The sequence below is a fragment of the Triturus cristatus genome, chromosome 4_1 (assembly GCF_964204655.1).
Source record: "Triturus cristatus chromosome 4_1, aTriCri1.1, whole genome shotgun sequence".
NCBI lineage: Eukaryota > Metazoa > Chordata > Amphibia > Caudata > Salamandridae > Triturus > Triturus cristatus.
Window position 1 is genome coordinate 230,162,755 of NC_140585.1, and position 22,367 is coordinate 230,185,121.

At 43.8% G+C, this 22,367-nt stretch overlaps 1 protein-coding gene across 1 annotated transcript in view; it reads right to left on the reverse strand.

Moving 5' to 3' along the window:
• Window positions 1-490: 490 nt before the first annotated feature.
• The window catches only part of LOC146854160 (aldo-keto reductase family 1 member C3-like), a 191,302-nt gene continuing 169,425 nt past the window's right edge, over window positions 491-22,367 (reverse strand). The window contains exons 8-9 of the mRNA XM_085651939.1: window positions 10,984-11,066; window positions 491-864 (exon numbers count right to left, since the gene is read on the reverse strand). Coding sequence (XP_085508065.1) covers window positions 822-864; window positions 10,984-11,066 — 126 coding nt within the window. The 3' untranslated portion in view covers window positions 491-821. The remainder of the gene's footprint in view (window positions 865-10,983; window positions 11,067-22,367) is intronic.

Below are 22,367 nucleotides of genomic sequence, written 5' to 3' on the forward strand. Positions count from 1 at the left end.
ATGTTTATGCTCGTGTTACAAACCAAAAGGCAGCATTGCACTGCTTTTTGGCTAGGTTCCTGCTATAGAAATATTACAAACATTCATATACATACATTCAGCGTTTCCTCACTTGTACTTTTAAATTCCTATGGGCTTCTTTTAGGTTTTCTTTGCCAAAACCAATGATTATGCAAACTTTCTTTGAGTAACTGTGTGCGTTAAAAACTGTATCGAGCCTTCCAAGGTTGCCTACTCTGATAAAGACAGGTTCCACCTCATCTGTGTGCCGGGACAAAGTTTTATTTCTAGGGACCTCCAAGGGCTCTTACTGCAGAACTGATAATGCTACAGGAGTCATTTACCAGGTGTCTGGATTGGCCTTTGTGGCAGGCATATTATTCGTTGTTTGTGACTAGCAACTGAACTCTCAAGTCTCCATATGAGGAAAGTCAACTACATCCCCTTTGTCCAATATTCTGGAAATATTACACTGAAAAAGACAACCAGATTTGTTTGCTATGGTTTATTTTTCACATTTTTTGGGGGATTTGTCTACTATAGATTCAGGTGATACAGAATATTTTCTCTCTGTATCTATTCTTGTTTTAAATAATAGAAAATAACGTTATTACTATAATATCAGAGACTGCGCATTACATATGAGGGAAAGGTTGGAAGTAGTAAGTCAATATTCTAGGAGGGTCTTCAAAGGAGACACAGTGCAGCACTATCTATGCCATGAAAACCAAAGAAAATTGAAGATCACAATATTTGAGTTTGCAAAAGAGATGAAAGGTGCTGCATTCTGTTCACTTCTCTTCCTTACTGGATGCAACGTCTTAGTATTCTTCACTGAACGGAAATTCTGGGTGCTCTGCATATCTAGAAGTAGACAAAAACACAAATATTGTTTTATTTATTTAGACTCTATCACCCCTACTTGCTGCAGCTGCATTCTAGGACAAAACTTTGCATCTCTTTCTTCGTGAATCTGCTTTTATTATCTCTCAGAAGCCGGATTTCAAACTCTGCAGTAATAATACAATTTAGCTCTCAACTTAATAAATGTTTTGTTCAATATCATTAGCCGGCCTTAATATATTAGGCTTCAAAACCTGAACTCTAATGTTTATTGTGCAGTTTGTTTGAAAATTCCAATAAAGAAAATTGATTGATAAATGTAATAAATGACCAAGCAATATCTGATCTTCTATAGGTTTACACTCATGAGCATTGAATAGTTTTGCCCATACACAGCACCTGAAGCACTTTTTGGGAAACTTAATAATTTTGTTCTTCAGAAAAGCCAATTTCATTCTGTAGTTATGGTTATGTATTATTGTCTGTAGAAAGGTAGAGTTTTGGTTTGCTTATAACGTTGCTGCTATTTGACGAATTTGCATGAATCTTCCCCAAAAAGTAAAAGTTTTAGTATATTAGGTTTCGCGCCGGAGTTAAAACAAAGGTGGAGGTCAAAAAAGGAGCGTTTACACTTTTATGTCTTATATCCAGGTCCAGATCCTATAGTAACATGGTCTTTTCTACAGAAAAAAAAATGTGAAATGAATTTTACCCATAATGGCATGAAATTAGACCTTTACTCAGAAAAAACCCTTTGGTGTGTTTGCGGTAAATCTGGTAAGTATGTTTTTGGATAAAAAATTCACCACAAAAAGTTTCTTGTGGGCTTCAAATGGCTATATGATATATTGTCCATTAACTTGTGGATCTTCTGCAGATTAATTCATACAGAGAATCTCTGAGTCCATTTAAAAAAATGAGGAAGCCCCCCTAGATTAGGGAGCCTTTTTTCCCTTTGTCCAATGCTGATTTGCAAACTAGCTGCAGATTTGCAAATAATCCATGTTAGAATTGTCTGACGATCATAAAAATGTTTCCACCCTAGCCACTGTTACCTAGTGTGGTGCCCTGACATATATATATATATATAAATATATGTATTCACTGAAAAAACCATAGGTTTCAGGCACGTTATAGTTAGAAATGTAATTTGAGATGTCATCAGTGATGTTACTGACCATGTCATCAGCAGTGCATTAGCTGAACTAACTATAACGGGGGAATTTCACGGGTTTTGTACGAGTGCAATGTCTGACTAACTATAACTTTCCCTAAAACCTATGTTTTTTTCAGTGAATTTCTAAGGTTTTTTAAATGCTAATTTCTAACTGTAACGTGTCTGAAACCTATGGTTTTTTCAGTGAATTTCAAAGGTTTTTTAAATGCTAATTTCTAACTATAACGTGCCTGAAACCTATGTTTTTTTCAGTTAATTTCAAAGGTTTTTTAAATGCTAGTTTCTAACTATGCCTACAGAGGTACGACATGTGAAGAAAGAAGAAAAAATGCACAGAAAGAAGCAAAAGAAGTGCAGAAAAAAGCAACAGAAGTCCACAAAGACAAAGAAAAGTGCAGGAAGAAGGAAGACGTGCAGAAAGAACCGACAGAGGAGCAGAAAGAGGCCTTGTTGCAAAATCATCCTGTGTCCACAACTTGCCCACAACTTTTTCAGACAGGTACCTCTCAAATTTGGCATAATTCGGTTCAGCAGTTTGACCTGTAGCCTTGTCTAAAGTTTTCTATGGAAAATCCATTGAGAAAACATGTTTTCACACACCACTTTTTTCTCAGCCCCCCCTTGACCAATCACCCCTAAACTTTCAAGATAGGAGCTGATAAAAAAAGAGAAACTGTTTGGAAAATTTCATAAAGAATCGTCAAACGACGCCAAAGTTATAAACAGATGGAGAGCTCCAGGAGGGGGGCAGCCCAACCCCCCTCCCAACATGAGTGAAGCCCCGAGACTACGGGGACCCCAGCGGGCACCTGCAGCCCCAGTGAGCCCCCGTTATTATTTTTTAAGAAATGCCCCCGGTACCTACCCACCCCGGGGTCTCATTAAAATAAAACATGGGAACCCGCGACCCCAGCGTGAATTGCGCTGATTTTAAAAAAATTATAATAATACTCTGGGGGTCCTTCTGGGACCCCCTGACCTGGCCTAGGGGGTCAGGGTGTTTCTACTCTGCCCCATCTCTTGTTTTCTACCTTTGCTTCTCTGTTTTCTAGCGACTCGCTTCTACCGAGCCACAAGAAGGCTGCCAAGACTTCCTGGTCTGGAGTGTTGGCAGCCAATCACAGTGAAGCTCATGCACAGGACTTAGGCTACGCTCAGATATCGAAACTTTTATTTTTCTAATTTCTCAGCAACTACTGAACGGATTTACACCATTTAACAAAAAGGTCGCTTTCTGTCCCACATACTACATTTGTGCCAAATTTGGGGTAATTCCGTTCAGTAGTTTCAGCTGTAGCCTTGCACAAAGTTTCCTATGGGAAATTGATTTTTTCACTCTTATTTTTTGAATTTCTCAAAAACTGCTGAACCGATTTACACCATTTTAAAAAAAGGTCGCTATCCGAACCAAGCTCTACCTTTCTGCCAAATTTCGGGTAATTCCGTTCAGCAGTTCGGGCTGTAGCTTGTTGCAAAATTTTCTATGGAAATTAACATGGGACCCCCCTTTTTTCTCAGCTCCCGCTTGACAAATCACCTCCAAACTTTCAAGATAGGAGCTGACCTCAAAAGTTCAGCTTTTTGGAAAATTTTATAAAGATTCGTTAAACGACGCCAAAGTTATTAGCAAATCAAAAAATGCTTTTCCTATGGAAACTAGGTTGTAACTATGACTACCTACTGGCGACCGCCAGTAGGTAAGATATATATATATATACGTGTTTACATGTAGGCTGGTGGGAGGAACAGGTTCTGAGGGTTGTGCATCTGGAGGAATATGAAACACATGTGATTAATTGGATGAGACTCATCGATGATGTGTTTATAGTGTGGAAAGGCTCTAAAGAAAGTGCAGAGGCCTTTATAGGAAAGATTAATAAAAATAAATTCAATCTGGAGTTCACTTTACACACTATTAGGCACTTCATAGATTTTTGGGATGTACACATTTATGTGTCTGACAATCAACTTGATACAATGCTGCACTGCAAAGGTACGCAGGTAATTCAACACTACATGCAACCAGTTTCCATCTGAGGCACTTAATCAATAGCATTCCCTATGGTGAATTTTTAAGGTTGAGAAAGATATGCAGCTCAGATAAAGATTTGGACCAATGTCAAAAAGAGGCTAGGGAGAGACTCCTGGAATTTAGTGATAAGATCATCAAACAAGCTATTTCCAAGCAAACACAATATCGAGGGAAAGTATGCTTGGGCCAACTAAGATAAGCCCCGTCCATAGGGTCAATAACAGAGCAACCAGGAATTGTGTAGATTCTGAGATTAGGCTAATCACCTCCTATATTCAACAGGAGAGAAAGTTAAGGGCCATTATGAACAACAACTGGCCCATCGTATTAACTGATGCAGTGTTGGGCCAGAGGTTACCAGACAAACCTACTCTCACATTTAGGCGAGCACTGTCCATATGTAACGCAATGGTAAAGAGCAGCCCTGAGTTAAGTTCCAATAATATATGGCTCAGACCAAAGAAAGGGTTTTTTAAATGTAGCTATTGTAGGGCGTTTACATTTGGTATTAATACTACCCACTATACCACACCATTTAGTCCAGAAGCTGTGGTTTTAAAGGGCAATTACAATTGTCAAACAGAATTCACAGGGTTTGTACTTGAGTGCACCTGTGGGCTGCGCTATGTGGGTAGCACGAAGCTACAGGTGGACATAAGAATTCTACAACATTTAAGGGCAATTGTCAATTCAGGTCCTATGTTTCCGGTAGCCAGACATTTTAAATCAGAACATCATAATGAACTTAATTGCTTCACATATTTTGTAATTGGAGCAATAGGACCTCTAAGAAGAGGAAGCCATAGAGGAAAAATGTTCCGCCAGCTTGAAACGCGATTTATTTTGGAACTAGATCCCAAATCACCAACCGGTCTGAATAATAGCAAGGATATGAATAAACTTACTATGAATTTATTTGAAATATTGTTAATAATCTGATATGTTGATAAGTGTATTTATTGTTGTTGTATATAATCGCTATTTAGGTGCCTATTCCGATCCGGGTCGGAAAGCACTCCCACCGAGCCGGATCCGGAGTGTTTTCCGACCGAGCCGGAGTCCTGCAGTCCGACCGAGCGAGTACAATGCGGCTGTATGCTGTCGGACTCGGTTCGGTCGGACTCCTATAGAAGTCAATGGGAGCTGGTCGTACAACGCGTACATGGGCTTCCATTGCCCGAATGGGTACGTCGCGGACAAGTGCACCCCCTACAGTGAGTACACATCGGTACCATCCGCACCGTACATGCCTGTGTTGGGGGGACCCTTGGGTCTCCCCCTGTGTCCGAGTCGTAGGGCTGCGGGTGACAGGTGTCCGACGCGGACCCCCAAAGGCAACCACCCGGACGATTTGCGAGCCGGACACTCCGGCTCGCAAAGGCTGTCCGACGCGTGCCTCATACTGGCTCGGTCGTGAATCGCATCCATTGCACGCCACGGTTAGCTTACGACCGAGACGTACGGAGCGGTTCAGACCCGGAAACAACTCGGTCGGTGAATTTCATGTAGCTCGCATCGTACTTGCTCGCTCGTACAGCTGTACGAGTCGGGCGGAAAACACGCGTACGGCTCGTAGTTTTTCCGGCCGGATCGCGTTTGGTGCCCTTTCAACCCGGTTCGGAATTGGCCCCTTAGTAGATGTCTATCAATGCAATCCTCACTATGGACGGGCTGTTTAAGTGGACTGGGTCATAACTAAATGATTATGAGTTTTCATGTATAACTTTAATATATGCCTGAGATAAATTAATATTCCTAATACAATAAGACTCAGCTATTAGTATCGGCTCCTAAGCTGCTATAATATCCTCTCTTTGTTATTTATAGGTACTTTCACTTAGCACTTTTAGCACATTGCACTTTAGTATTTAATATTTATTCACTTTTAGCACTTTACTAAAAAACTATGGCATTGACAATATGGGCATTTCTATAATCAATATAAAATGTGCATGTGTCGTGTTGCACTTTGAGATATCATATGTTGTAAAGATGGTCTAATTGCAACCATTTGAAATAATTTTAGGTAAATTCCATATGAAACATTTTGTAGTTTTTTTTTATGATGTAAATGCCCAAATTATTTAACGATGTCCCGTTTACAGTCTGTCGTCAATGCCTAATGTATGAAGTGTCACGCAGTTAAACAATGGTTTCCTTTCAAAATGAACACTGCCGCAGAGCGTTTTTTATCTGATCAAGGTCACGTGAGGTGACCGAAACCTGTCATGACATGCAACGAGCAATTAATAAAATATATAGCACCAGCAACCTTGTAGTCTGTGCCCGTTTGTATGCTCGAGTGGTGGAATGCAGTGCAAATTGTTTGTATATATATAAATTGAGAAAAGTGAATAAGTTCGCCCGAGATTTGGCGGACTATGAAAATGGACACATTTTTACTTTCTCACGTCAATGAAAAGGCAGCGGTTCAGTGATAAGATCACAAGTAATGAAACAACAAAAAAATTGCATATAAATGAAGATGATTCAAATGCAGACACAGCATCACTGACTAGTGAATCAAGTCTAGAGACAGAATTAACAAATACGAGAAAAACAAAATTAAGTGTGGGACAGGAATTGGATTTTTTAGTGGAGGAAAGACTCCGGACACTTCGGCCGAGACAAAGAAGATTAGCAGATGCCGAAGGACAAAAAGGAGACGTGAACAGCGGAAAAGATGGAAACAAAAATACAAAAAAGAAAATTCAATGGCAACAGAAAACACGGAGATAAAAGATAACAGCGTTGTTAATCTGTCTACAGTGACACTTACGAAAGCGGAAGAACAATTACTTGCCCTAGGTCTCAATTATTGATTATGCACGAACACGAATTGATGTATATTGCTACATTCGAAAGTTAAAATTGAAGAAATTCTTTGCCCTTCAATCACACAAAGAGAAAAGTGTCATAATAACGGGACAAGAAGACATAACAGAGGCTAGTCTTGCTGCATCAGACATTCCTAATTAGCTTTTGTTCCATGAACTTAATGATGAAACAACGTCACAAGATGAGAATGATATGGCAACACAGGAAAGACTCAGAAAAATAAATCACTTGCAAATAGGTGCTGGGATCAGTCCTTTTAAGTCTAAATCATGTTTTGTACCACTCATGCCAAAAGATAGCATAGATGTATTTCATGACATGATTATAAATGATCTGAAAAAATTAAATCACACTGTGCATAAAAATAGAAAAGAGAGAAATCTATTTTTTTTAAAACGGGAGTATAATGAGTTAGTGAAAAAGCTTGACAAAAATCATGAGGTTATTGTAAAAAAATCTGATAAGGGAGGTAATTTGGTTTTGTGGCCTAAAAAAGATTATGTTTTAGAAGCATTAAGACAACTTAATGAAGCAAGCTGCTACACGAAATCTAATACCAAAGAATATGAAAAAGATAAGATTACATTGCTGAAATACCTTGCACTATGGAAAAGACAAGGCCTTATTTCCAATGAAGAATATAAGTTCATGTACAATGAATTTCCGGTACTACCTGTTTTATATTTGATTCCCAAACTGCATAAAAATATTTTTCCTGTCCCCGGTAGGCCAATTATCTCGTCAATTAACAGCTTGGGGGAAAATGTTGGCCAGTACATAGATTTCTTTCTGCAAAATTTGGTAAAGGAGTTGCCAAGTTATGTGAGAGATACTGGTGACTTTCTCAATTTCTCAAAAAGATTGAAAATGTGCGTTGGACAGATGATCTATGCTTCATTACCCTCGATATAGAATCTCTATATACGAGTATAGATCACACACATGGTATGAGAGCAGTCAAACACTTTTTGGATAACAGGGCCAGTACATTTTATGAACATAACAAAATGATTCTTGAGCTCATAAGTTGGTGCCTAAATAATAACTTTTTTCTTTTTGATAAAGATATTTTTAAACAAGTGAGAGGTGTGGCGATGGGGGCTTGCTTCTCCCCCAGCTATGCATGCTTGCATGTTGGCTGGTGGGAGGAGTGGGTCCTCAAAACCACTCACCAGGCGCTATATGAATCTCATATTGTTATGTATTTGAGATACATTGATGATGTTTTCATTTTATGGAGGGGAGGTGAAAAAGAGGCCCATAGATTCGTAGATGAGATTAATAAAAACTCTCTAAATCTTAAATTCACTTCCCATATACATAAAAGTCAGATGGAATTTTTGGACGTAAGGTTGTATGTCAGCAATGGTACAATTGAAAGCACTTTATATAGGAAACCAACATCTGGCAACATTACTTTGCATGCCACTAGTACTCATCCCAGACACCTCATTGCTAGCATTCCGTACAGTGAAATTTTAAGATTAAAACGTATTTGCAGTAATGACGAGGACTTTAATTTATGCCAGGTTGACTTGGTGGGCAGACAAAAAGCCAGAGGATATTCAGACAAAATAATTGCTGATGCAATAGGGAAGGCCAATAAACGAACAAGAACCAGCCTTTTAGACCCACAAAATAATGAGAAAAGAGAACCTGTATCTCATTCTTCATATAAAATAATGAATACCCCCAGGCTGATTACAAAGTATAACAGAGAAGAACGTAAAATAAGATCTATCGTCAACAAACATTGGCTAATAGTACTTACCGACAATATTCTCCGCAATGGAATGGCAGATGTCCCTATCATTACATTTAGACATGGAAGTACTATGGGCTCTACCTTAGACAAGGTGTCACCTGAAACAAGAAAGGCTGTTTCCTGGCTACAATCGGCTAATGGGTTCAGAAAATGTGCAACTTGTAGAGCATGTAAATTTGGCCGTAATATGACTGAATATTCAACTCCCTTTAGCAGAATTCCTTTTTCCATTCAAGGTTCATACAATTGTAAAACTGAATATGCCGTATATGTTCTGACGTGCACCTGTGGGCTTAACTACATTGGTAGTACAAAGCTGCAGTTGCACGTCAGAATACTGCAGCATAAAAGAGCCATTCTCCACAGCGATCCTGCATATCCTGTGGCGCGACATTTTAAACAAACTCATGACAATGATATTAATTGCCTTTCATAGTATGTCATTAATGCGGTGGCGAAATCCAGAAGAGGAGGTAATAGGGAACGCCAGCTTAGGCTATTAGAGACAAAATTCATTTTAGAGTTCTATTGTAAATGGCCTAACGGTTTAAACACTACAGATGATATGCATAATTTTATATAATTGAGATGGACATATTTAAAAACTGGTTTTAACTGTTATTTCCAATATGTCTAGATATAGTAAAGCAATCTGTAAATATTGAAGAAACATTGATGAATTAAAAATGTCCTGTATTTTCCCTCATGATCTGATTTTAATGAAAAAAGATTCTTTTAAATGCATTTTTGTAATTTTTTGGATGTTTTTAAGAGTATTTTGTCCCTGGTGGACATTTTACTGTTATTGTAATACAGATTTTTAGATATATTTTTTGCATTTATGGTAGATTTAATCGGATCAACTATGTATATAATTAAATTTTGCCTATTTGAGCACTTTATCTTTGCACTCTTTTGCACACTTTAGCACAGGGTTTAGCACAAGGAGAATAGTAGAAAAGAAAAAAAGTAGAAAGAACATAATGGTGTATATATAAAGTTTAACACATGACCATACAATGCAGCTCTGTGGCGCTTTCAAGCATAATGCAAATTTTTAAAACCATGTCTAAAATCGGTTAAGTAAGCTCTCATGCCAATCATAATCCAAAACAATATTGTGCAATATTTGCAGATAAATATCATATGCAACTGTTGAACAAATTCAGCCCGAGTGGGCCATTGCTGTACCCTATGGCTATGACATAAAGAGCTAGTACTAAGGAAGTGCCACCAAAAAAATATATATATAGTTTTACAGAAAGAGACAATTTTACAGAAACTGATCAGTGATCCCACGTGTGGGACAAGACTACTCGTTACGTACATCTTCAACGGATTACCCTGAAGAAGAGGTAGAATGACGGGTAACTTATCCTTCTCCTGCTGAATCCTAAATCATATTTCTATAGTCCTTTGTTCCTCCATCCAACCACACTAAGTTTCATGTAAACAAAATGGACACCTGTGATTGGAGTATTTCCAGATTAGCTGCAAGGAATGCTGTTGTAAATTTTATATAAATATGATGCAACCTGAAAAAAGAGATTTCAGACCATGTTTCTTAGAATATAAGTGCTGCCACTGGCCAGCTCCAGGCTTGTTTGCTAGATGCCTCAACAGAGTGCCACAGAAATATTTATCTGATCAACAAAAGAGTTCATAAAAAGAGCATCAGGAATATCATGTCCCACTTCTGGGCCTCTTTCAATATGTAGGGCCAGATGTACTAAAATTAGATTTGCAAAATGCAATCATAAATTAATCACCAACTGTGCAAACCCAATCTGATTTTGCGAACAGACTTATGTACATATGTCAGTTTTCAAAATAGGGACTTACAGGGTGCCACAGAACAAACTGCTCAATTAATTATTCATTAGTTAGATCACAGTTTGTGATCCCCTGAGATTGGCTTTATTCACAGGGATGGTGGCCTACATGGCACAGAAGACCACCTTACCTATAACTGAATTTCAAAATGTGCAACTTTTTTTTGTCTACAGCTGCCACCTCAGTTTTCAAAGAAGAAGGTGTCCAAAAGGGACGCCTGCTCCTTTGTGAATCAGTTACTGCACCAGCTTGGGAGTCGGTAACTGATCACTAGTTTGCGTCTGCAATTACTATTGCAAACCATTGATTCATGTGTTACTGATTCACAGTTTGGAAGTAACACCTCTAACACATCCTCACTAAATTTCAATTCGGTAAGCAAAAAACATTTCAGCATCAGGCCCATTCTGTGCATTAAATAAGGCAGTACATTTCAGAGTACAAAGTACAAAAAAGTACAAATACTTTCCCTAGCCCCCCAACAAAATAACTTACAGTTCCATAGGTAAGTAGCGCTTGTCTATGTTGAGCCCATCAATTGCTTCCATGTCCTCAGGAGCTAACTGGAAGTCAAAGACCTGCCGGGACAAAGACAATTCTTAACCAATGAGCACATTCATCACAATCTTTTGCGGGTCTGGTGAGAGCCACTGACAATAAATTTCAAGCTACGCGCTGGGGGTCCGCACCGTACCTACGGGGGTGGGGGTATGTGTCGTACATACATGGGTGGGGGTACGTGTCGTACATACACGGGTGGGGGTACGTGTCGTACATACACGGGTGGGGGTACGTGTCATACATACACGGGTGGGGGTACGGTGCGTACATACACGGGTGGGGGTACGTGTCGTACATACATGGGTGGGGGTACGTGCCGTACAAACACGGGTGGGGGTACGTGCCGTACATACACGGGTGGGGGTACGTGCCATACATACACGGGTGGGGGTACGTGCCGTACCTACGGGGGTGGGGTACGTGCCGTACATACACGGGTGGGGGTACGGCGCGTACATCCGCGGGGGGCTGGGGGTATGGCACGTACATCCGCGGGGCTGGGGGGGTACGGCGCGTACATACGGGGGCTTGGGGGGTTGTTTGGCGCGTACCGGGCACCTGTTTGGACGTCGCCATGGTTGCTATAGGAGTTCGCTCCGGACGGTCTTTTTACCATACGGTTGTACAATCGGACGGACGGTAGGAATCGTACTTGCGCGCTCGGACTTCAGTTTTCAGATTCGGACGTAAAAATGTCCGGGGACGTGTCGGACACCTTTTCCGACCCGAGGACGTGTCGGGGAATTTAGCCAATGCGATTCGTATGGACTTTTTCACATGCGAATCGTACTTGCCAGTTTGTACGGGACTTGTACGATTCGTACGGTAAAAAATCCAGATACGATTCATACGGGGAATATTTTTCCATGATCGGAATCGGCCCCTCAGTGTCTAGGTATCCCTTATCCTAGAAAATGTCCGGAAAAGACCTTGTGAGGAACCATAGTGTAGCAGTATCAGTAGAATTGTGCTGTTTTCTTTTAGTAATTTATATATTTACCCAAGAGACCAAACATAAACCCTTGTCCTATGCAGTCCTATGCAATAGTACATTAAATTGATATTGCTTATTATAACACACTGATGAAAAGAATGAAAGTAAAATGCTTCAATCCTTTTTCTAACTTAAAATAAGCATTCAATAATTCTCCTTTTCTTTCATATTGCAGGGTTCTCTCCCTCCAGAGGAATGAGATGGTTAATACTTTGACTGGGCCAATGGTTTCATTATTAGGAGGTTAATTGTGAGCTAGGTTTAAGTTTCAATTGTCCCGTTGGCTGCCAGTGCTCTGCATGGTCTAGTAATGGTGAGATTATTGGTCGGTAGTGCCTAGCAACAGGAGAGCAGTCCAATTGGTCTGCCTTAGTAGGGTCTGACAGTTAACGTGCGTGTTGGGATTGGGTTATCGACAAGTAGATAAATGAGAGGGGCAGAGCCCACTTGAGGATGGAAGGCAGATACCAAGCAACCTTTGGGGAGTTCACCTGGGGTAGGCCATTCCTGGGGCCTACATTCCAATGGTCTCCCCCAGATGGCTGCTAGCTGCTAACTACTCCTCTGAATGGGATAACCTCAACCTAGCAGGCATCATAATGCCAAGGACTCTGGGAAGGAAGCAGTGAGAGAGCCAGGCATGTAGGTCATCATTAGACGATCAATCCTGTAGGTGAATCGTGCACCAGGATAGTCTTCTACTTTCTTTTCCAGGATGGGGACCAATACCCAATTCAGGTGAGAGGCAGGATTTCCTTGATTAGGCATCATAGAGAGGCCATTCCCTGAATTGCTTCCTTTAGAAAGGTGAAGTAGGGTGTATTCTCTCACAGGGCCCCACCCGCTTGAGCTGATTCTACCACAGGACTGTTCCTCGGGCTCTAGCTAGTGTGCACTGCAGAAAATAGGACATGGGAGCTAGGCAAGAGTATAAACGAGTATAAACAGGGTGGTCAGGTAAAATTCTATCTCTACTACCCCATGCCTTGCGTGCCGAGGATGTTAGTTTGGACAATGTGAGTGTCATTGTACGGATGACTGCTTATGTGACTCCCAATAAGAAACCCTTGATTGTATTCCCTGTTGCAGGTGGAGAACACATCCATAGGATCTAACTACCCATAAGATAAAGATTGCTTCTATAATGTTTGCTGAAAGGAGAGAGAGTGTTTATCCATTTCCTGGTCAGGCAAATAATAGACAAAAGCACTTTGGGTATGGTTGTTAAGGTAGGGAGTGCAGAAGGGGATGTGAACGATCAATGTAAAGCCAACTTGTTTTGGTGCGAACCACTCTGGATCCTAGCCTATAAGGACAGGAAACAGTGTTATGCCCTAAAGGAAATATATCAGTGGATGAATTTGGGTAATTGTTGATGAATGAATGGGTAAGGGACGGGGCATAGATGAGTTCCACATCTGTACGGTCTCAGCCTTCTTCCTTGCACCCAATCAATTACGTATTCACCTATCCATGCACAGACTTATCCATCGTTTGAACTATCCTTTAACTCATTTTTGCTTTCACCTACCCAGCATAGCAAAACATACAGGGGCAGATTTACAGGCCCCTTGCGCCTCTTTTACGCCACCGTTGCGTCACTTTTGTGACGCAGCGGCGGCGCAAAACCAGCGCCATGCTGCGGGGTATTTACAACGTGACGCATCTGGGAGATGCATCACGTTGTAAAGCCCTGCGCCAGAAGTAGGCGTTCCTGTGCAAGGGGGGGCGTTCCGTCGCAGGAACGCCTCCTAAAAGTGGCTGAGTGAAATCTACAAGATTTCACTTTTGAGCCCATGCTGCGTCAAAACCCTGCACCTGCTTGAAGCAGGCGTAAGAATTGACGCAGCATTGTAAACATAGGGCACCCCAGAGCCTTGCTGGAGCTGCGTCGCGCTTGCGACGCAACTCCAGCAATGCGCTGCCTTTACGGCACAGATGCGTCACGCATCTGTCTGTTTTTGCCCCATGGTGCGCCGCATTTACAATGCGGCGCATCCATGGTGGGACGGAGCCGTGACGCACAATAACTGGCACATCCCTGCTGATATGCAGGGATGCGCCAGTTATTGTAAATCTGCCCCACAATTGCTAATCAGAAGCAGTTTACTTATGTTTAATTTTTTTTTTAAAGCAGGACTGACTGGCCTTGCCAATGCTTGTTTCTGTTTAGTGTCCTTCCCAGTGCTTGCTGTCATGGTAAGTGGTCATTTTAAAGTGAGTAGCTTGCCTAATTAAGAGGGTAGGAAATTATTTCTATCCAATCCTATTTTCCTGTATGTCAGACTTGCACCATACCGACGTTAGTAAATAATTCTCACCTAAAGGAAAACTATCATCAAAGTAAAAAAAAAAAAACAGTTCTTGTACCTCTGCTCCGTACTATGCATTACATTTTCCCAACACCACACAGGCTCTCACCCATACTTCAGACTGGTCATGCCACTATGTTTTGTGCCAATAAGGTACATTTTGGTATCACCATTGACACTTAACATAATGCTAGAATCTCAGTTTATGGGTGGGCGGTCTACTTAAAGAGCTATATAAACATGTAATTTATTGGAAAATTTACTCAGGGGACTTTATATGTTTCCCTCCAGATAGCGTGCCTCCTCTTAAAAAGGGATTCAAGGGGTTGTGCCTTAGCTGGTGATGGCAGTGGATGCACAGACCTGAGCGCATCACCGACTGCCTGCTTAACCTCAACGTTATAGCAACACAAGGCCGGCCAGCAGGCTGGTGCTGCCACGAAGCCATAAAGGTGAAGATGATCGATTGAGTTTGGTTGGTGGCAGAGGTTCTGAGGAAGAGCTTCGGAGCAGAACAAGGACCTGAATCCAAAATGGATCCTGCCCATGCAGGAAGAAGTTGGGGTGACCCTCAGAGAGCCAAATATGGACCCTCACAGGTGCAGGAGGCTTTGGAGAAGATCAATGTCTGCAGAGACTGCCAGTAAACATAGGAAAAGACACACAATTGATGGACTGAATGCAGAACAAATCAAAACATTTTCCTCCAGTCAAGATAACTGGGTTAAATCCATCATTCTTTTGCTCACCATGCCTCCCCAGTTTAGATCTGGCCATATGCAAATCAGCCTTGACCCTGTGCCTCATGGGAACAGTCCAGCCCGAACTGCCAAGCCAGGTCCTCCCTGGACCGGAAACAAGCATCCTAGGACCGGTTTCGGGGTTTCACCCCTCTTCAGCCAGGATAACTTGAGTCCAGTGGCGCAGTAGGCCCGGGACCTAAGTCTAGGCATACCCGGCGCACTTAGGGCGAGAAAGCAAAAAACACACAATTGATGGATGGAATGCATAACAAATCAAAACATCTCCCCCAGTCAAGAGATCTGGGTTAAATCCATCATTCTTTTGCTCACCATGCTACCCCAGTTTAGATCTGGCCATATGTAAATCAGTCTTGACCCTGTGCCTCATGGGAACAGTCCAGCCCGAACTGCCAAGACAGGTCCTCCCTGGCCCAGAAACAAGCATTCTAGGACTGGTTTCGGGGTTTCACCCCTCTGCAGCCAGAATAGCTTGAATCCAGTGGCACAGTGCGCCTGGGACCTACGTCTAGGCATACCCGGCACACTTAGGGCGAGAAAGCAAAAGACACACAATTGATGGACGGAATGCAGAACAAATCAAAACATTTTCCTCCAGTCAAGATAACTGGGTTAAATCCATCATTCTTTTGCTCACCATGCCTCCCCAGTTTAGATCTGGCCATATGCAAATCAGCCTTGACCCTGTGCCTCATGGGAACAGTCCAGCCCGAACTGCCAAGCCAGGTCCTCCCTGGACCGGAAACAAGCATCCTAGGACCGGTTTCGGGGTTTCACCCCTCTTCAGCCAGGATAACTTGAGTCCAGTGGCGCAGTAGGCCCGGGACCTAAGTCTAGGCATACCCGGCGCACTTAGGGCGAGAAAGCAAAAGACACACAATTGATGGACGGAATGCAGAACAAATCAAAACATTCTCCCCCAGTCAAGAGATCAGGGTTAAATCCATCATTCTTTTGCTCACCATGCCACCCCAATTTAGATCTGGCCATATGCAAATCAGTCTTGACACTGTGCCTCATGGGAACAGTCCAGCTCAAACTGCCAAGACAGGTCCTCCCTGGACAAGAAACAAGCATCCTAGGACCAGTTTCAAGGTTTCACCCTTATTCAGGCAGGATAGCTTGAATCCAGTGGCACAGTGAGCCCGTGGCCTACGTCTAGGCATACCTGGCGCAGTTAGGGCGAGAAAGCAAAAGACACAATTGATGGACGGAATGCAGAACAAATCAAAACATTCTTCCCCAGTCAAGAGATCCTGGTTAAATCCATCATTCTTTTGCTCACCATGCTACCCCAGTTTAGAGCTGGCCGTTTGCAAATCAGTCTTGACCCTGTACCTCATGCAAAGTGTCCAGCTCGAACTGCGATGCCAGGTCCTCCCTGGACCGGAAACAAGAATCCTAGGACCGGTTTCAAGGTTTCACCCCTCTTCAGCCAGAATAGCTTGAATCCAGTGGCACAGTGAGCCCGGGACCTACGTCTAGGCATACCCGGCACACTTAGGGCTAGAAAGCAAAAGACACACAATTGATGGACGGAATGCAGAACAAATGAAAACATTCTCCCCCATTCAAGAGATCCTGGTTAAATCCATCATTCTTTTGCCCACCATGCTACCCCAGTTTAGATCTGGCCATTTGCAAATCAGTCTTGACCCTATACCTCATGCAAACAATCCAGCTTGAACTGCAAGTCAGGTCCTCCCTGGACTGAAAACAAGCATTCTAGGACCGGTTTCAGGATTTCACTCCTCTTCAGCCAGGATAGCTTGAATCTAGTGGCACAGTGAGCCCGGGAACTACATCTAGGCATACCCGGCGCACTTAGGGCGAGAAAGTAAAAGACACACAATTGATGGGCGGAATGCAGAACAAATCAAAACATTCTCCCCCAGTCAAGAGATCTGGGTTAAATCCATCATTCTTTTGCTCACCATGCCATCCCAGTTTAGATCTGGCCATATGCAAATCAGTCTTTGACCCTGGGCCTCATGGAACAATCCAGACCGAACTGCCAAGCCAGTTTCTCCCTGGACCGGAAACAAGCATCCTAGGACCGGTTTCGGTTTCGGTTTCGGTCCTGACTACTAAATTGAGAAAAATCCTAATTTTAAGATTTTCGGTATTCACAGAAGGCATTTAGGAGTCCTAAAGTTAGGACTCCTAACTTCTGTGAATACCGAAATGAGTAAGTGCCTTCTGTGAATACCAAAATGAGTAAGTGCCTTCTGTGAATACCAAAATGGTAGTAAGTTTAGGATTTTGTCTTAAGTTAGTTCTGTGAATCGGGCCCTAGGGCCCTGATTTTGATGTGAGAGAGATAACCTCCGACCTCTGGTCAGAGCCTTTCCGACCAACATCTTCGGTTTTAATTTCGACTGCTGTATTACGAATACAGCGGTACAAAAGGGGGTGGTGATGGACAGAGAATGTATGACATTGTTCTGCATTCTGTCCATCAACTGTTGTTTTTGTATTACGAATACAGCGGTTGGGATTGAAACCTGCCATTCATTCCAGCTGGCTTCCAGAACCGGCACTTATTCCCTTAAGGATGGCGTTGCCCACAGGCTCTTCATGGCTTTCATGCATATCAGAAAGTGACTTTGCGGGACTCCCAGCAGGGCCCCCTTGAAACAGCGGCCTCCAGTTTGGGGCCTGGAGGCCACTTATGGTGCCCCCTGTCAATCCCTCCACTGAGTGGCAGGCACTGTGTGGTACCTGCCAAGCGCTGTAGGGATTAACAAAAACTCACATTTCTCTATGAGACCTTGTGCTGTGGCCGGTTTCCTACCGCAGCACAAGCTCCCATAGAGAAATGGGAGTGTGCAACCGCTCGCTCGATTTCGCAACGGTTTCATGTGGACATGAGTCTGCCCAACATCATGATGAGTCCCTAGTTGTGCTGTACTTGGGCAACCACACCACAGAAAGGCCCTCAAAGCAGAGTATTCCCTATCAAACTTTCTGCCATCTGGGTACAAGAGAAAAATAAGTCTGCCTTGTCCTGTTCAGGTCAAAGTTTGGCATTTTACATATTTTCCTGTGTCAGAGCACGACCAATCATCCTACATGAAATTTAATTTTTATTTGTAATGCACACTAATGCCCAAAGGTCTCTAGGTGCCAGTGATCTGATTTGGAGGGGAAAAACAGAAAGGATCGAAGAAGGCAAAGAGAGCAGTGTTAGGTAAGTTTTACTTACTGAACAACCAGGTTTTTAGAGATTTACAGAAAGAGAGCAGATCAGACTCTTTCTTAAGACCAAGTGGCAAGGAATTCCAAAGCCTGGCTGTGCCATAAAACTTCTCGCCCCCAGGAGGCTGTTTTGGCCCTGGGAATTAGGGCGAAAAGCGTTACAACAAACAAATGATGGACGGAATGCTGACAATGCATACATTCTCCCCCAGTCAAGAGATCTGGGTTAAATCCATCGTTCTTTTGCCCACTACACCACCCCAGTTTAGACATGGCCATATGCAAATCAGTCTTGACCCTGTACCTCATGGGAACAGTCCAGCCCGAACTGCCAAGCCATGTCTTCCCATGTAACGCTTTTCGCCCTAAGTGGGATGGGTATTCCCAGACGTGGGACCCGTGCTCACTACGCCACTGGAGTCAAGCTATCCTGGCTGATGACAGCTGATAGCCAGAAACCGGTCCTAGGATGCTTGATTCCGGTCCAGGGAAGACATGGCTTGGCAGTTCGGGCTGGACTGTTCCCATGAGGCACAGGATCAAGACTGATTTGCATATGGCCATGTCTAAACTGGGGTGGTGTAGTGGGCAAAAGAACGATGGATTTAACCCAGATCTCTTGACTGGGGGAGAATGTATGCATTGTCAGCATTCCGTCCATCATTTGTTTGTTGTAACACCTTTCAGAGGTTGGTCAACCAGGTGTTGGCTGGGCTGGAGAATTTCAGTGCCGCCTACCTGGACGACATTGCCATATTTAGTTCCTCATGGGAGGACCACTTACGCCACCTCTGGGAAGTGTTGATGGCGCTGCGCAGAGCAGGCCTCACAATCAAGGCCAGTAAGTGCCAGATTGGGCAGGGTTCGGTGGTGTACTTAGGACACCAGGTAGGGAGTGGCCAGGTGGCCCCTCTACAGCCCAAGATTGAGACCATCCTGGCTTGGGAGCCCCCAAGGACTCAGACCCAGGTGAGGGCCTTCTTAGGACTCACGGGTTATTACAGGAGGTTTGTCAAGGGGTATGGCAGCATTGTTGCCCCCTTGACTGAGCTGACTTCCAAGAAGCAGCCCAAGATTGTGAACTGGACTGACACCTGTCAGAAAGCTTTTAATGCTCTCAAGACTGCCATGTGTACAGCACCCGTACTCCAGGCGCCCAACTTTGCTAAGGAATTTATTGTCCAGACAGACGCTTCAGAGCATGGGGTGGGGGCTGTTCTGTCACAGATGAATGAGGAGGGACTAGACCAACCTGTAGCCTTCATCAGTAGGAGGTTACTTCCACGGGAACAGAGGTGGAGTGCGATCGAGCGAGAGGCATTTGCTGTGGTCTGGGCGCTGAAGAAGCTGAGACCATACCTGTTTGGGACTCACTTCCGGGTTCAGACCGACCACAGGCCCCTCAGGTGGTTAATGCAGATGAGGGGTGAGAATCCCAAGTTGTTAAGGTGGTCCATTTCCCTACAGGGTATGGACTTTACGGTGGAACACCGCCCTGGTACAGAACACGCCAATGCTGATGGTCTGTCCAGATTTTTCCACCTTAGGGATGAGAACCTCCCAGGGGATGGGTAGTTCTCCCCACATTTCAGCTGGAGGGGACGTGTGTTAGACCTGGCACCATTGGCGTGAGTCTCCCTTCCATTTTTTCGCTGTGTCTCCTCTGTTTTTGCTGGTTATAGATGCTCTGGGCGCTGTGCCACTGCCATTCAGTGTCACAGCGCGAATGCTCCCTTTGTAAAGATGACATATGAATTGGTACATCCATGATTGGCTTATTTGGTTTACCTGTTAGTCCCTAGTAGCGTGGTCTGTGTGTGCCCAGGGCTGGTAAACCGAATGCTGCTGGTGGGCCTGCAGCACTGGTTTGTGCCACCCACAGAAGCAGCTTGTAGAGTATGTCTCAGACCTGCCACTGCAGTGTCTGCGTGCAGTCCAGAACTGCCATCTTGGCTGTGAAGTGCACCCACTTCCCAGCCCCTAAACCTTCCCTTGGCATCCTGTAAGTCCCCCTTATGATAGGGCGCATTGTATGTGTAAGGTAGGACATGCCCTGATGTATGTAGCATGTCCTAGTAGTGAATTACACCCCATTTCGTTTTTCACTACTGTAAGGCTACCTGTTCTCCATAGGCCAGAATGGGAGGTCTGGGCTATTACATTCTATAGTCCTAACTGACCCACAGAACATGGTAGGAAAACGAATCTAGTATGCCTGAGCTCAGAATATTAAAATACATCTTTTAGTAAAGGTTATTTTTATATTCTGGGTTTGAAACTACCACTTTTAGAGTATAGGTACTTTCTTGCCTAAGCCTTCCAGTTTGCTCTGCTATGATGTGTATTGGCTGTCTGGTTTTGGAGGGACAGGGCAGGCTGAGTCAGACCTGGGTTGAATAGAGCGACCTGCCTTGGTGTGAGGGGAGGGGTAGCTCCTGCACTTGAATAGGACTGTGCCTGGCAAGGTGAATGCTGGCTCCACCTCCCACTGTGCGTCTGAGGCAGACCCCCTCTTTCTGAAAGGAAGGATGCAGCCTGATCAACAAAGTGCTCCAGGGCTGGGCAGAACTGGTTCTGGCTGGGTTCAGAGACTTGGGACCCCTAAGAACAAAGACTTTGGGGGTATAAATATTTGTGCACAAACCCCAACAATTGGTATTGCTCCTGGATAACAAGAAGAACCTCTGTCCGTGGGACTACAAGAATCTGCAGGAGAAGGACTGTCCTTGTGCTGGTGTGCTGTTTCTGGGACTGGCCTGCAGCTGTTACTACTGACTTCAAGAAGAGGAAAAGAACTTTGATTGGACTTTTATTTTTGTGCTACAGCAATCACCCAAGGGCTAGGAGAGAGCTAGCCTCCTGCTGGAGTCTCAGGCACATCAGACTCCACCATCAGCCTCCTGTTTCCTCCCAGCGAGGATTACTATCTGCAGGTGAGGCTCCTGTGTGTTCCAGGGCCTCTAGTTCTACTGCTGAGAAGAGAGCGCTGAAAATCGTTGCTAACCTCCGTTAGCGAGCCGCTGCAGCTGGTGAGCGTGAGAAAAATCGCCGCTACGCTGTCGCCGAGTGCTCGCTAACCCCGAAGATCGTCGCAGCACTTGTCTGCGGGCCTGAAAACGCCCGCTATCCGAAGATCGTCGCAGCACCTGTCTGCGGACCTGAAAACGCCCGCTATCTGGAAATCATCGCAACAGGATCATCGCAGCACGGACGCCGAGCGTTCGCCATTTTCCCCGCATCGAATCCGGATCGTTGCTTCCTCGCGGAGCGCCATCTTTGTCAACGCAGCAAGATCGCACACGCAACAGGCTCGGTGCATCATCCTCCCTTCGCGGCAAGGATTTCATTGCATCACCGGCTTAGCGTGAGGAAGTTTGTCGCTTTGTCCTGCCCGCAACCCAGCGCATCATCCTCCCTTGCGGTAAGGATTCAACGCATCGCTGGTTAGCGTGAGGGAATTTATCGCTACAACGCCTTAGCGACATTTTTGTTGCTTTGCTCCAGGAACCAGATACTTTGTGAGTAAAAGGGTCGCAGAGACCCCTGCCTTGAACTAAACATCATTTTGCGCATCCTGAACTATTTTTTCCTTGCAGCATTTCTAAAGTAATTATATTTTTATAGTATTGTGGATTTTTACTGTTATTGGTCTTGTGATTAAGTCTATAAAAATACCTATTTTTCATAACTACTTGAGTGGTGTCCGTTTGTAGTGTTCCTCATTATATTACTGTGTATGGTCATAAATGCTTCACACACTGCCTCTGAGATAAGCCTAGCTGCTCGTGCTACGTTACCACAGGGTTGAGCAGGGGTTGTCAAAGGGTGTAGGCTGCTTACTCTGACTTAGGAAGAAGGGTCCCTACTTGGACAGTGGCCAGCCATTGCCAACTAGAGACCCCCATTTCTAACAACCTGCAATTTATTCAAAAATCTTGACTGCATAATAAAATAGAGAACACCGCAGTAGTCAATCTTTGATAATATAAGTACAGAAATGACCGCTTCCTTCAGGTCTGGAGTAATAAAAGGTAGGACTTCCCTAAGAGTTTT